The 15,113-nt window shown below is 42.3% G+C and overlaps 1 protein-coding gene across 3 annotated transcripts in view; it reads right to left on the bottom strand.

The window, feature by feature from the left end:
- Nucleotides 1-15,113, bottom strand: part of LOC102376414 (collagen alpha-6(VI) chain-like) — a 108,674-nt gene that overhangs the window by 33,269 nt on the left and 60,292 nt on the right. For all 3 annotated transcript variants that reach the window (XM_025192547.1, XM_025192548.1, XM_014526024.2), the window contains 6 exons: nt 10,235-10,279; nt 10,079-10,132; nt 9,747-9,809; nt 7,741-7,806; nt 6,345-6,398; nt 5,334-5,369 (listed from right to left, as the gene is read on the bottom strand). In XM_025192547.1, coding sequence (XP_025048332.1) covers nt 5,334-5,369; nt 6,345-6,398; nt 7,741-7,806; nt 9,747-9,809; nt 10,079-10,132; nt 10,235-10,279 — 318 coding nt within the window. The remainder of the gene's footprint in view (nt 1-5,333; nt 5,370-6,344; nt 6,399-7,740; nt 7,807-9,746; nt 9,810-10,078; nt 10,133-10,234; nt 10,280-15,113) is intronic.

Raw genomic sequence — 15,113 nt, 5'->3', positions numbered from 1 at the left:
GGGTACCCGTTGCAGGCTACAGGGCAGTGTCGGCAGCAAAAGGTGGACGGGGGTGGTGAGCAGCGACAGCCTGCAGACACCAGTGGCAGCAACCAATCTCAGGGACATGTGCCCCCACCCGTGCCCCTGCTACGCATCACCTATGAGGTGAAAGAAGACTTCTCCATTCTGCAGTCTACCATTTTATAAAGAAAATTAAATGTTTTTCCATATAACAATTTCTGAACCTTAATGGTCTTCAGCACCCCAAAATGGATAGTACAGTCAGACAGGCAACTATGCCCGTATTCTCAGATCCGTGATGTTTAAGGGCTCATGTACATGCCATGATTTTTGCCCTTTTATGCACTGCAACTGCATCTCTGTTTGCAGGAGTGGGATTTCCCAATACTTTAAAAGTCTTTCTTGTGCATTAAACTAAAACTCCTCAGATATAGTTTAGTTTGGCTCACTGGGAATTAAAGCATTGCATACATGGATGCATTGTATGCAAACACATAAGCACTCAAAGACATGTAATGAGCCTCTTTGTCCACCAGATGGTATTGCAACTTTTTTTGTAGTTCACCCCTTTGAATTGCTTTCGCTTTTGAATTGCTTATGCTTTTTTTTTTTTTTTCCCCCTTGTGTGGTTTGCTGGCTCCCTGCTTCCACAGCTGTGTGGCAGGGCACAGGTACAGGGTGGGTAGGGGCCCCAGGCCAGGGGGCCAGTGCTGGACTGTCCCATTCTTCTGCAGCACCATCCAGGGACCTGGCTTAACTCATTTTAAAACCTAGTACGTGTAAACACATATGTGATGCTTCAAGGCTTAATTAGTTTGAAAACCGAATGCGTGTAAACACAGATGCAACACTCCACAATAAACAAGTTTTTTATAAATCTATTTAATTTAATGAGAATTAAAATCCATGGTGTGTACAGGTGCCTTTGTCTGGTTAACTACAGAAATCATCTAATTACTACTTTCTGGCTGACACCCTACAGAAAAATATGAACCGAGTCTTTTGCAATTCCATCAGTGACCAACAAAAAAGCCACCAGAAAAAGATGGAACTTTCTAAGAAAGGGGATTTTTAAACCAGAAAGCAGCAATTTTAAAAAGGAAACTAAAAGGCAGCAGTACTGATTAGTATTTCATTTAAAAAATATGATCTTTGGTAACATTTAAAAAAATGCACTTGAAGTAGCAAAAGCAGAGATCAACTCTAAGATCAGATTCTTTCAAATCATTTAAATAATTTACTGAAATATATCCATTAAAAATGCACAAGATACAGTTTGTCAAGTACCCCAGTTGTAGCCATATTGGTCTAGAGACAAAAGGAATCAGAACTCATGGTAGAGGTGATATCTTTTATTAGACCAACTAGATTTTTGCAAAAAAAAGTCTCTTTATTTGCAAGCTTCCGGGCACAACCACCCTTCTTCAGGCATAGGAGAAAAAATTGTAAAAGTTCTCCTAGGTAGAAATGAAAATGCACATTTCATAGGAGAGTTGAAGGTGTGGTAAAATCTCCTCAAGATACAGTTTAAAATCCAAACTTTTTTAAAGAGGAAATTAGTTTAAAGTCTTGTCTCTTTGGTGCCAACTGAATAAAAGCTTATCTAATGACTACAGGTAGTAATTCATGTGGCCTGCCTTAAGCCTAGTCACTTAAAAACTGAAGCCTGACTCAAAGTCCACTGAAGCAATTGAAAAGCCTACCACTGACCTTCAATGGATTTTTAGTTAGTTTCAAAGAAGTAGGAGAAGCTTGGGTGGATATGCAAAGGGAAAACAAGAAACAAAATAAATCCCAGAAGTAGCAATGACAGGAGCAACACCAAAGACACGTGACAACAATGAGAGAAGTCTATATGCTTAAAAAGTAAAGAGCTTAGAAAGTTAAAAGAAGAATGGAAAGGCACCAAAAATCAGAAAATTGGTTGTAATGAACAAGTAAACCATGGAAACAAAAGAGGTACACAAAGACCCAGACAGTCAAGTTCAATTCTGACGGTACTAGCAGGCTTAGAAATGGGGGTGGGTCTAAATTGCTGATGTAGGGGAGTTCTCATTTGGTGTACAGTGGCCACAAACCAGCTCCTATGACATTCCTGCCACCGCCAGTCTACCCAGGAGAAGGGGAATTCTGAGGGCAAGGAGAAGCCAAAGCAAGCTGCATCCTGGTTATTCTAAGCTGCTGACCAATCCTTTAGGGATCTCAGCTGTCTCGTAGACTTTACATAGTGAGCAAAGGTGACATAGCTTGGAATGAAGTGGAGGTTGGAGGTTTCCATGGAGTTCCTGAGGGAGAGGTTTTATTTTTAGATTTTATCTCATGTGCCCATGAGAGAAAAAGTAGGGATGTGAGTAAAAGTGTGGGGGATTGCCGTCCATTAAACTGGAGCAGTCACTCCCACTAGACACTGCATTGTAATCAGATAGGCAGCAAGGTCACAAACCCATGTTACTTCACTACAGCTCAGAATGAGGCAGCAATTAGTGAAGGATGTGTCAAAAGGACAAAGAGTGAATAGGAATGTTGTAATCAAAGACAGGGTGGCTGAAAAAAGAGTTAATATAAAAGGCACTCTCATCAAGGCCCCTCCATTTCCTTTTTTAACACATTTTGTTCAAGTATGGATATTGCCATGGGGACATCACGCCCTAGTGGATGTACAAGTAGCACCTTCAGGTCAACTAGGAACAAAGTCTTCCTATGGTAGGCACCATATAGAATAATACACAGTCCTTACCCTAAAAAACAGATAACCTACATAACGGAAAGCAAAATAACCTACAAGCAGAGTATATAGGTACATGGTTTGTAAATATGATGACAGATGCATGTCCTTTATCTGAGGAGGGAACATATGTGCCTACTTTTAAAAATCACATCTGGAAATTAACATTCCTTCTGCTAGATCTTTCTTGGATCCATCTGCTTTTAGGTTTTATATAACTACACTATTTAGACAAACAATTCTTTGTCAAGTGTATCACCCAAAATGTTGATAGAGAAGCAGAGATGCTCTCACCAATTACATCCATCTTCATATTGTTTGTTTGCTTGCCAGGGGGTAGGTCTGGATAGAACCAGCCTGAGCAGCTATCAACAACAATGAGATAATTTCTTCCAAGCTGTAATTAATTCCTGGTGCTTCCAGTCAGTAGCACATTTTGATGTGCAGTCAACATATTCCCACATATGGAGTCCTACAACAACATTCTGGATTCATGGTCTTGCCTTGGAGACCCACATTCAACGGTTTGGGAATTAATTTTCCAATATGTCCTAGGATTCAGTCTTCTCTGAGGTACACAGAAGGCTAGTCTTTTAATAGCTTTGAATGGATTTTCAGATTCTAACATGAAGTCAGCTCAGGCTATTTTTCTGAGACAGCCTTATTTAAAACTGGCCTGTCTCAGCTGCCCATCTAATATTGGCAAACAAGGGACCATCAATGTTACAGTCCCTGAAATTTCTTTTCCTGGGCCAGCTGCAATCCCTTCTGTTATCTGTGTATCTTCCACAAGCAGCTCCCTCATGTGGAAGCAGAGCTAGTTTTGTTTTCTGTGCTAGACAGAAGTACAAGGCTAGAAAAGATACTCATCTCAATGTTTACTTTGCCTACTGTAGTTGGGCTGTTCACAGTGCTCTATTAGTGTTTTGCACTGGATTTAAGGGCTAGGGACAGGCATTACCCATAAACCAGTTTAAGTGATCAGAAACTGGTTTAAATCTGTAACAGAACAGATGTGCACATAACCAGCTTGAAAATGGCTGAAACCAGTTTGAGATAAACCTGGTTGAATGTGGTATCAGACTCAACTGATTTGGCTCAAACCGGTTTATGCAATCTCTGGCCCAGACCCCTTGCTGGTTTAAGATAAACCAGACTCCCCCAGCATCCCAGAATGCTCCCTGGGCTGGGTGGGGCTCTCTGCTCCACAGCAGGGCTGGTCCCTCCCCTCTGCTTCCTGGCTGCAGCTCCAGCAGAGATTGCAGGCTGCTCCCCACCCACCCAGCACTCCCTGCTAAGCAGGAATTCCCCCCTCCCCTCTGCTCCCTTGCTGGAGGTCCAGCAGAGACTGCAAGCATCTACCTGGCTTCTCCCTGCTAAGCACAGATTATTCTTCCCACCCCTCTGCCTTACACCTGTCAGCATTAGTTAGCAGACCACATGCTGGCTACAGTCCATGCTCTGGGAGATGACAAAGGCAGACAGGCTTTCCAATCTTAGTTTATGTCAGTTTATTCAGGGTTACATAAACCAGAACATAAGAGATTGTAACTATTGATGGTGCAGGGGGAGAAAGGGGGAAGACACAATTCTGGTAAACCTGGGAAATGGAAACACAGACCCCTCTGGATCTCTCTCTTTCTCTCGCAGCAGTGCTGGATACTACCTGGGGCAGCAACAGGGACAGGATGAGGTGCTGCTACCCAGCCATGCTTAGCTGCTGGTGCTCCAGCAGCTGCTCACCATGGGAGGAGCTGCAACAGGCTCTGCCTGCTGATGCTGGAATGCCTACTGCTGTCGCTCACTCGGCCTCTGACAACAGGGGGCGCTGGAGCAGCAGCACAGCTGCCTTTTGCAGACCCCCTAGACATGCTCCATGAACCACCACAGAAATCTGAAGAGGCACATGCCCACTCCCCCCCAATATGTCACCAATGAACCAGCAAAATTGCTGGAAACTGACTTTTATATCAGTGAAAGTTAGGAGTATCCTTTACACTTCTAGTGTCCACGTCAAGAGGGCTTCTGGCCAGGCTTTTTCTGGGACCCAAAAGCTGACTAAATTTGAAACAGACTTATGAAAAGCAAGTGGTAATAATCTATTCACACTGATATTTCCCTTCTAAGCGCCCAGGCACATGGCACATTTACATCAGTCTAACCAGACTTTACACTGGTGTTAAGAAGGAGCAGACAGATTGTATAAACTCCTAAATAACTTACTTAAAGATAACTTTACTTAAATCCAGTGCAGAAATACCTAGGGAGACATCAGGAATAAAACTATCCAAGGGTAAGTGGTACCAGTTAAGATGTTGGCTACCTCTGGATAGAAACAGAAATAATTTTTTCCAGGCAAACAGGCTGTCACTAGATTCTCCACCTAGTGGCAAGGGGTTGTTATAGTGCCTACTGTGAGCAGCTCCCTCAAAACAGATGCATGTCTGTTCACTTTGTATTCCAGTACAGCTTACATTTACACACACAATCTACATAAAACATTGGTGCAAATGATTCATCCAGGCCTATAGGCAGAAGCTCAGGCTTGAGATGTAATGGTATAAAAATAAAGTGCAAACAGCATGTACTGGTAATGGTTACTGACCTGTAAGCCTTGAGCACCTCTTCGACCTCTTTCACCCTACAAAAGAAAGGCAAGACAAATTACAACCAAAACTATAGAACTAGCCATGAAAAAGAACAGCCCTAGGTCAAACAACAAAAATGCCTACCCTCAGACAAAAACTAGATTAAGGTGAAGTCAAGGTTGAGAATTCACATTAGTAAAATTACAAGAGTTTTAAAGTTATCAAAACACAGTCATTCAGATGATAGGAAATGTGACATGAAGATGCTTGAACCATCTTCAGCAGAATGATGTTCTCACTGCTAAGGTTAAGCAAAGGACAGCCCTGGTCTTGTCACTTTAGATAGTGGATGTCACTGGAGACCATATTAAATGTCACTGGAGACCATTTGGGGCTTCATCTGTCTGGATTAGGAGATACAAGTCAACAGCCGATCCATGAGTCTTAGGAGCCCAATCCCTTGATTTTCTGGAGGACTACAGTAATGTAGTCATATGAGGAAAGACTGAAAGAACTAGGGTTTATTTAGTTTAGAGAAAAGAAAACTGAGCGGGGATGTGATGACAATCTTCAAATACCTGAAAAGCAAGGATGGAGATGGGCTTTTCTCCATGACTGCATGAGACAGAACTAATAGCCTCAAGCTGCCAGCAATTTAGGTAGACTATTAGGAGGAATTTCCTGACTATGAGGGTGGTCAAGCACTCGAACCAGGCTACCTCAAGAAACTGTGGAATCTACATTCTTAAAAATTTTTAAGAGCAGGTTGGACCGACACTTGCCTGGGATAATATAGTCAGGGTGAGCCTGCCTTGAGCAGGGCGCTGTAGTAGATTACTTTAAGAAGCCCCTTCCAGCCCTACATTCCTATGCAGCAAGCTTGCCTTCAATCTTTGCACACTTCTCAATCTCAAGTGAACTAAATAAACTTGTCAGCTTCCCAGAAATAAAATTGGGTTTAGCAATGGAAACATCGTTGCATCCTGAACTATAGATCAACTACCCCAACACTCTAGTAATAATCTTACATCAGAGCCCTTTGGTCCCAGCCCTCCTTGTACTCCATCTGTTCCTGGTTCTCCCTGTAAAACAAAAGGAAAATGAGCTAATCTAAATATCACAGTCCTTTCACATACCTCAACAAGACATGAGTAATTGTACATTTTGTTTTTACAGCCCTCTTTTGATCCTTTTTCCTAGAACATCTCTTTTTCTAAGCAATATCATTGTAACCAGTTGTACCATATAGATGTTTGACCTTTGTGTTATACAAAATATTTGTAATCAAGGGTATGTAACCAGAAGGAACATGATTATTTTGAGGTCCTACCAGTTATGACATGCTGAGTTAGACAGTAGCTTTGAAAAGTTTTCTCCTCTGTTTTTCTGAGAAACAAATGTAAAGGATTCTCGGGGAAAGATAAATCAGAAAGCAGAGACCTTTGTTGCCAGACACTATTAAAATACAGATTTTCCCTGAACCACGATTATGTAAAAATGGCCATTTTTTAGGTCTTGGACATGACCCAATAAAGTCCAATGGAAATTCTTCCACTGACTTCAGTGGGTTTTGGATTACTCCAAGGATGTGTATATGCTCAAAAGTGAACTAGAAGTTCTCAATCTGTGACCAGATATCATAGCATTATGTTAACCCCACTGTCTCATAATTTTGATATCCAAGAACTCTTACTCCCTTACTTCTTGGAAATCAAGAGCCATTGCAATATGGGCTGGGCTCCTTTGGCCTTCTATTCAAACTACAGGATCACTTAAAGGTACCATAGAAGTCAGGGCACCCATTCAGATATCAAGGAAGTTTCAGGTTCATGCCCTAAAGAGCTTCCAGCAAATTTAGTTTAACCTGAGAATGCAGCGCGATGTAAGCAGACATTCAGGTTCTTAACTACAGATCAGAAAGGACTTAATCCTGTTCTGAAGAAATAGCATCATAATTTGAGGCAGGGTCTAAAATAGTTCAGACAGGAATGAACCTGCCTCTAGCAGTGGGTTGGACTAGATGGATTCTAATGCATAGGTGTTCAAAGCACCTAAGATGTTTGTCCAGCAGTGTAGCTGAAGAAATCCCCAGTATTCTATGGTTGTAAGTCTAGGAGAAATTAATTTTGTGGTGTCAATTTATGCCAAGAAGTCTCCTGTAGTAAAAAGAGGAAACAAACTGCACCATATCTTCCTTTTGTTCAAATGTTGCTGCAGTCTTGGGACAATGTGACCAACATTGCAAGGATCCCCTCTCATTGGTTTCTCAGAATTTCCAGTGATAAAAAAGGTCTCAGAATCTGGTGCTACAGGCACAAGTTATAAAACAAAACAAACAAGATAATTCAACCCCCAGTAGCATGCACAAGTTCCTTCTTCTGCAGGCCATTAGTGGCCCTTAATAGTTCAAAGCTGCCCATTTACCTGCTGCCCAGGTTTTCCTTTTTCACCCTTATGGCCACGAATATAATTGTCAGTTCCAGAATCCCCCTAGAAAAGTCAAACAGAAGTTTAGTATTTTCCAATACTTTCCCTTTGCTATTCCAATAAAAACAAGCAGGATAGATAAACAATATTATATGTTTTTAATTGATAAAAAACAATTTTTAAAGGACTGCTTTAGTATAAAATGTTGGCAAAAAGCCTTCTTACATCTGCATTTCCATAGACAAAAAACAAAAACTTTTTTGCAAAGCAACGGAAAGAAAATATCTTTATAGGCAGTGAATTCAAGCCTGTGATTACATGGTCATTCTCATTCTTTGGTTATGTAGTTACTCAGGATACCAATGTATCCAGTGAATGATTTTGAGCAAAATGTTATACTAAAATGGATTTTGTTAAGGATCTCCAGATCTGAAGAAAATACAGTTAAACTAATGAAGTGAAATTCTGGCCCCTCTCATGTGACAAAACTCTTACCGACTTCACCCAGAGTTAAGGACTCCTGACACAGTATTCCTGTCATCACAATCTGCTAGAGTACTTAAAAGGTCAAGGGTCAGGGGCAAAAGTCTAGTCTAAGCTAAGAGACATAGGCACCAACTCCATGGGTGCTCTGGGACTCAAGCACCCACCAAAAAAAATTAGCAGGGGTTCAGTACCCACAAGCCATGGATGTTTTGGCTTTACACGTTAGATCTCTGTGGCTCCCTGCAGATGTAGGGGAAAAAAAGTGCTTTACTGGAAGCAGCATCACATTACTTCACCACAGCTCTTCAGCATTTGTAAAGATCAGGTTCTTCTGTAGGGATCTACAGTGCTTTTAGCTAAAGCTGATTAAATCAGCTGTTAAATAAAAGCACCAAAAGCATCCAATCTTTACAGGCGGTGGGCAAGTTGGGTTGAAGTAATGCGCTGCCTCTTCTGGGCATGCACGGGGCTCGACACCCACCAAAAAGTCAGCACGTATAATAAGAGGCCAAGGTTAGATGCCGAGGTCTCAAGCTAAGTGTGTTTAACCAAAGACTGGAAACCAAGAGACAAGCTGAGCCAACATTAGAAGGCTGAGGAGCAAACCAACAGTAGGAGCAAACCAGGAGACAAGCCAAAGTCAAAAACCCAAGTTTGGAAGCCAGGACCAGGGACCAAGGAACCAGGGCAGGGATCAGGAGAGAAGGCAAAGAGACACAAAACACTAGAACCTGCTGACAGACTAGAAGCTCAGTGTGTGGTATAAGCAAAGGTTAGGAGCTAGGAGGTGCTTGGACAGCCGCCTAAATGAGGAAAGACTGAGCAAAGGTTGTCTTGGAATTTGGGTGGGGATGCATCCCCACTGATTAAGCTGGGAACCTAAGACTCAACACTTATATTGGTCTTGTATGAACACTATATACTAGCCAGAACCACATGAAACTTTTGGTTGCCTGGAATGGAAGGCTGCAAAACACATCTGAAAAGACCCAAACCCATAGTGCTGGGGAGGGCAATGACTCCACTGCATTCTACTCCCTGCTACCCAGAGACTGTAGAAGCCTGTAAATAGGATTAGGGCCCAACAGTTTGAAGGGAGGAGCAGCAACAGGAAGAGGAGCCAAAAAAGCAGCTAACTCTACAGTACTACATAATTCTAGAAATCAGTCCATGAGTTTCTTTTAAAGCCTTTTAAAAGGGGAGAGTTTCAGTTCAACCATCAGTAGGGGCTGCATGACAAAATGGTTCCAGATAGATCTGTGTTGGCATAGAGAAAGAAGCAAAAGGATCAGTAAGGGGCCCTGGGCCTGTGCTCCTGGCCACTGCCAGTGTATCAAGATCTGTTTGTATCTTGGGACATCCACAGATGTCAGGCACCAAGCCCCTGGCTATTACAAAATCTGAACATCACATGACAAATCCAGACACAAAGTGCTATTCACATCAATGAGAGTCTTTCCAATCTAGCAAAATGTAAGGAAGATGGAACAGGTGGTCTTTTTTTTTTTTAAACTTACGTGGTCTCCTCTTAGGCCAGGCTCTCCACGCTCCCCTGATTCTCCTCTGGGGCCTTTTCCACCCTTAAATCAGGAAGGAGGCACAAACAATTAGTATACAGGAACCAAAAGTAGCCATAGCACAGTTAAATTCAGAGGATCAGGTCTTCCCTGCAATAAGGTACCAGAGTTCTATTTAAGTCATTGGAGTTGCACAGATATATACAAGTTATGCATTTCATAAGTAGAGCTGTTAATAAATCACAGAGATTACAGAGCTGGCACTAAATTTTGGAAAGATAGCAATGGCTGTCATCAGCCCTGAATACTAACTACTACTGAACACAGTTTACCCGTCTCCCTGTGCTGCCCTTTTCTCCAGACGGTCCAGGAGACCCTTGTTCTCCCTAAATCCACAAACAAACAAAAGAGAAAAAGAAAAAAAAAAAAGTAATGTTTATTCTTTTAGATAAGCTTCATTACTTGAATGCTGTATGACTAAAGTTTACCTTCTCTCCATCGATGCCATCAATGCCATCAATACCTCTCTCACCCTGTTAGTATAAACAACAATCTTTATGTTAGCTTCAGTGAGCTCTTTTCAACCAGGACCAAGTCTTTCTAAATGGAAGACAGAGCCTTTTATGAATTTGGGGAATTTTAAAAGAATAAGGGAATTTCAAAAGAATAAGAATTAGAATTATGGACCACTGACAGAATATGAACTCTGTTTTGCTCTGTTATTTTTTTCACGTCTCTTTACCAATTGCTACATCCTCAAAAGCCAGACAACTTCCAGTACACAAGCACTGACATTTGATCCAACATATGAAAATTCTTGTACTTTTGCTGAAAGTTTGTATAGTGTAATGAGCTCTTTTTAAGCCATTTTGTAATGTAGTTGCCATACTTCAAAGCTGGTAACAATAAGGGCAAAATAGCTACAGAAGAATATTGTAACATTTAGGACAAATTAAGGCACCGTTTAAATAAAATTGTAATCAGCACTGATTTTGACACTTTGGGAATATTTTAATTCCAAACGTGAATGTTTCATAGTTGGTAGGGTCAGAAGGGACCTGAGCAGATCATCAAGTCCGACCCCATGCCATGGGCAGGAAAGAGTACTGGGGTCAAATGACCCCAGCAAGGTGTTCATCTAGCCTCCTCTTAAAGCCCCCAGGGAAGAAGCCAGCACCACTTCTCTTGGAAGTTGGTTCCAGATCCTAGCCGCCCTGACCATGAAGAAGCACCTCCTGATGTCTAGTCTGAATCTACCCTCTGCCAGCTTGTGACCGTTATTTCTAGTCACTCCTGATAGTGCTCGGGGGAACAAGGACTCCCCCGATGCCTGCTGGTCCCCCCTGACTAGTTTGTAAATGGCCACTAGATCCCCCCTCAGCCTTCTCTTGTGGAGGCTGAACAGGTTCAGGTCCCTTAGCCTCTCCTTGTAGGGCCTGCCCTGCTGCCCCCTGATCATGCAGGTGGCCCTCCTCTGGACCCTCTCCATGCTGTCCACATCCCTCCTGAAACGCGGTGCCCAGAACTGGACGCAGTATTCCAACTGCAGCCTGACCAGTGCCGCATAGAGGGGGAGGATGACCTCCTTGGACCTGCCTGACATGCATCTGTAGATGCATGACAAAGTACGGTTGGCCTTCCTGACCGCATCCCCACACTGTCAGCTCATGTTCAATTTGGCATCAATAATGACTCCAACATCCTTTTCTCCCTCTGCACTGATGAGAAGGGAGTTCCCCAGCCTGTAGGTATGCTGCTGGTTCTTCCTACCCAGGTGCAGCACCTTGCAATTGTCAGTGTTGAAACCCATCCTGTTCTCATCTGCCCACCCCTGTAACCTGTCCAGGTCCGATTGCAGCCTATTCCTCCCTTCTAGCGTGCCCACTTCTCCCCACATCTTAGTGTCGTCTGCAAATTTGAACAGGGTGCTTTTTCCCCCCTCGTCCAAGTCGCTGATGAAGATGTTGAACAGTGCAGGCCCGGGGACCCCACTGCCCACATCCCTCCAGGCTGAAAATGACCTGTCCACCACCACTCTCTGGGTGCAGCCCTCCAGCCAACCAGTGACCCATTTGACTGTGTAGGTGTCGACGCCACAGTCCCCTAGTTTTTTAATGAGAACGGGGTGAGGGACGGTGTCGAAGGCCTTCCTAAAGTCCAGGAAGACTACATCCACTGCTACCCCTGTGACTAATGTCTTTAACTGCCGTTCATCAAAACATTTTTAAAGCTAAGGTGGGGGCTGTTTAATTAGTGCAGAGACATCCTGGGTTTGACTATTCTTTCTTAAGGGTAGCAGGAATTAAAAGCACTGAGAAGTCAGTTCTAGTGAGGATCCAACAACCCTTCTGGCTGAGTAGGAAAGGGATTCCAGAATGTGAAAGCTGTCCGCACTGCTTTCCAGAACTGAAATTCTTTAGATAGCAATAGTAAAACTAAGAAATTCTCACACACATAATTTCCCATGCATTACTGCCCTGCTCTCTTTGTCTATTGTTTTTAAACTGTCATATTTCACTTAAAATTAGAGCAAAGAGCAGTGGTCCCTTGAAGCCTATTTCCTGTAAAATAGTAATATAATAGCCTATAATGTGAACCTACTGTGAGGAAAAAAAATTAGGCTTGGGAATTCCTGAAGAATTACAGGTATGACACATTTATTTAGAGCCTAAAACATTTAAGAGCCGTCAAAATAGTTTTCTTGTTATTAAAACAATAATACACATAAAAGAACTTGAAGCAACTCCTACTGTGTTTCTATGAAAATTAAGGGTTTAGTTAGATGCTTTCAGATGGAACAAAGAATAAAATGACATGGGACAACGCATTGTTTTACTACCTTGAAAATTTAAATGGCTAGTAATAGCAATACACAAATAACCTAAAATGACAGTAAGGGCCTAAAACAAAGGCTAGGAAGTTAAAGATTTGGGGGGGGGGATTATATTTGTTTATTGGACCAACTGTATGGATTTGAGACACGTTGGGCAATCTTCACTCCAAATATACTACAAAGAAGTCAGTGGGAGTCTTGGTTTGATAGAGATCACAATTTCAAAAGCTTTGTAGATTTTATTTTTAACTTGGCTTTGACAGTAATTGAATGCATTACAGAATCACAAGGCACATAATCACAATTAGAAAGGGTTCCGTAAATACTGTAGGAAATAAAGAAATTTGTTCCAAATCTTGATAACGTAAGCCCAGGTTTATTAGCTCTTAAATTATTGTTTCCTGCATAAATATTCTAGAAAACATTTAGTAATCATCCAATGAGTGATCATTATTTTGTTCTTGCTTTTTTGTTGTTATTATTTTTTCCTCCTACTTTGGCAAACCTGAGCCAAACTTCATGAATAAATACAGCTGTTTTCTAAATAACTACCTTAAAAGGCTGCAAGATCCCAAAGTTCTGTCTCAACCATTCAAAGTTACACGCATTGAATCTTTATTGGAGCAGGGGACGGGAAGGGCTTGGGGGTTGTATTTTTTTTTTTTTTTTTGGGGGGGGGGGGTGGTGAAAAGTAAGTTTCAGTTTTCAATGTTTTAAAATAACTTTAGCGGACACAATGAAGTGGCTTACTGAAGCATGTGTTATGGCTAAGCTGGAAAAGTACATCCTAGATAACAGCACTAATGATGAGAAATATATATTCACCAAATGAAATTTCATTATGGTAATTAAAGAAGAGCAATTAAGGTTAAAAATTTAATTAAGAATCATGGACCCGGTTTTGTTCAGATTCTTCCCCTCTATTCAACATTGGTGAGGCCACATCTGGAGACTATGTTCGGGTTTGGGCCCCCCCAGTACAGAAAGAGTGGACAAATTGGAGACCCAAGTCTAGCGGAGGCAACGAAAAAGGTTAGGTGGCTGAGGCACGTGACTTGCGAGGAGAGCCTGAGGAAACTGGGCTTATTTAGTCTAGAGAAGAGAAGACTAAGAGGGGATTTAATAGCAGCCTTCAACTACCTGAAGAGGGGTTCCAAAGAGGTTGGAGCTAGACTGTTCTCAGTGGTGTCAGAAGAGGTACAATGGTCTCAAGTTGCAGCAAGGGAAGTTAGGTTAGATATTAGGAAAAACTCTCACTAGGAGAGTAGTAAAGCACTGGGTCGCATTGCCAGAGAGCTTGTGGAATCTCCATCCTTGGAGAACTTTAAAACTTGGCTAGGCAAAGCCTTGAGTAGGATGATATAATTGGGGTGGTCCTGCTTTAAGCAGGGGGTTGGACTAGATGACCTCCTGTAGTCCCTGCCAACCCTAATTTTCTATGATTCAAGGTCATGTTTGCTAGTGAAAATTACTGTCCAGTATTAGCAATTCCTTAACCATACTTATTCCCTAGGCTGACTTTCCTGACATCTCTGAAAACAAGCTAATAGTGGCCATTCGCTTCCGGGACTTGTTCATGACTAATAGTAGTACTTCTTTGAAAAAGAGGTAGTCAGAAGGCTTGAATTAGCAGAGCAAGTGTGAACACGATTTAAAAGGCAGCATTTCTCATTGCAAGCATTTACCCAACTGTTAAGACTGTTCGGATAGTGGAAAAAAAAGCTTGCAAATTAATTATTTTATTCCATAAAATAAATGTTAACATTTATAGTAATCAGTTTTCAAAATGATTTTTTCCAGCAGCTTTTCTTACTCCATGCTGGTATTCAAGCTACTCCAGCCAACTATGCTGCCCAGCCCAGAAGGAATCTGAAAGGAATTGTCCTTAAGATTTGGCATTCCCACTTCACGCTCCCACCCCATTAGAACCTGCTTACTGGAGCTAGCAGAAGGTCCATTAGCTATGGCTGTGCTCTTAGTAGTCATGTTTTGATTCTTGGCATAGCAGTAGCGTAACTTGACTGCATGAATGAGGCACCAGCCCCAAGCACCAACTTACAGGGGGCACCAAAGTGTCAGCTCCCTAGATAGTCCATGATGCTGCAGAATTAGGAACAGCCCCACACCACAGCTAGAGCAGCAGCTGGGTGCGAGGCTCTATGCCATTGCTCTATGCCACTGCTCGGGCCCAAACCTGAACATAGCAGCAACACCAATAGCTGAGGCCAAGCATAATGTTCTGCATAGGAGCAGCTGGGGACTGAGTCCCCAGGACAGATAACAGTGATTCTCTCCCTGTCCTGCCCACCCTCCCAGCAAAGGTTTTGCCCAGAGCCCAGTAACCCTCCTTCCCCCCTGCAGGGTTTTTCCCAGGAATCAAAACCCGCTAATTACACCTCTGTGAAGTAGGAAACAACTCTGGCATATCAAAATACTCATAAATACTGACTTCTGTGGTGGCCATATTAGGTCAAATTTGAGACTATTGCAGTTGTGGAAAAATGCCATTCAAATAATCGACATCTTCATCGGCT

This window comes from Alligator sinensis, unplaced genomic scaffold (genome assembly GCF_000455745.1).
Source record: "Alligator sinensis unplaced genomic scaffold, ASM45574v1 scaffold1159_1, whole genome shotgun sequence".
Classification (NCBI taxonomy): Eukaryota; Metazoa; Chordata; order Crocodylia; family Alligatoridae; genus Alligator; species Alligator sinensis.
Note: the sequence above shows the minus strand (reverse complement) of the source record. Positions and strands in the feature narration are given on the sequence as shown.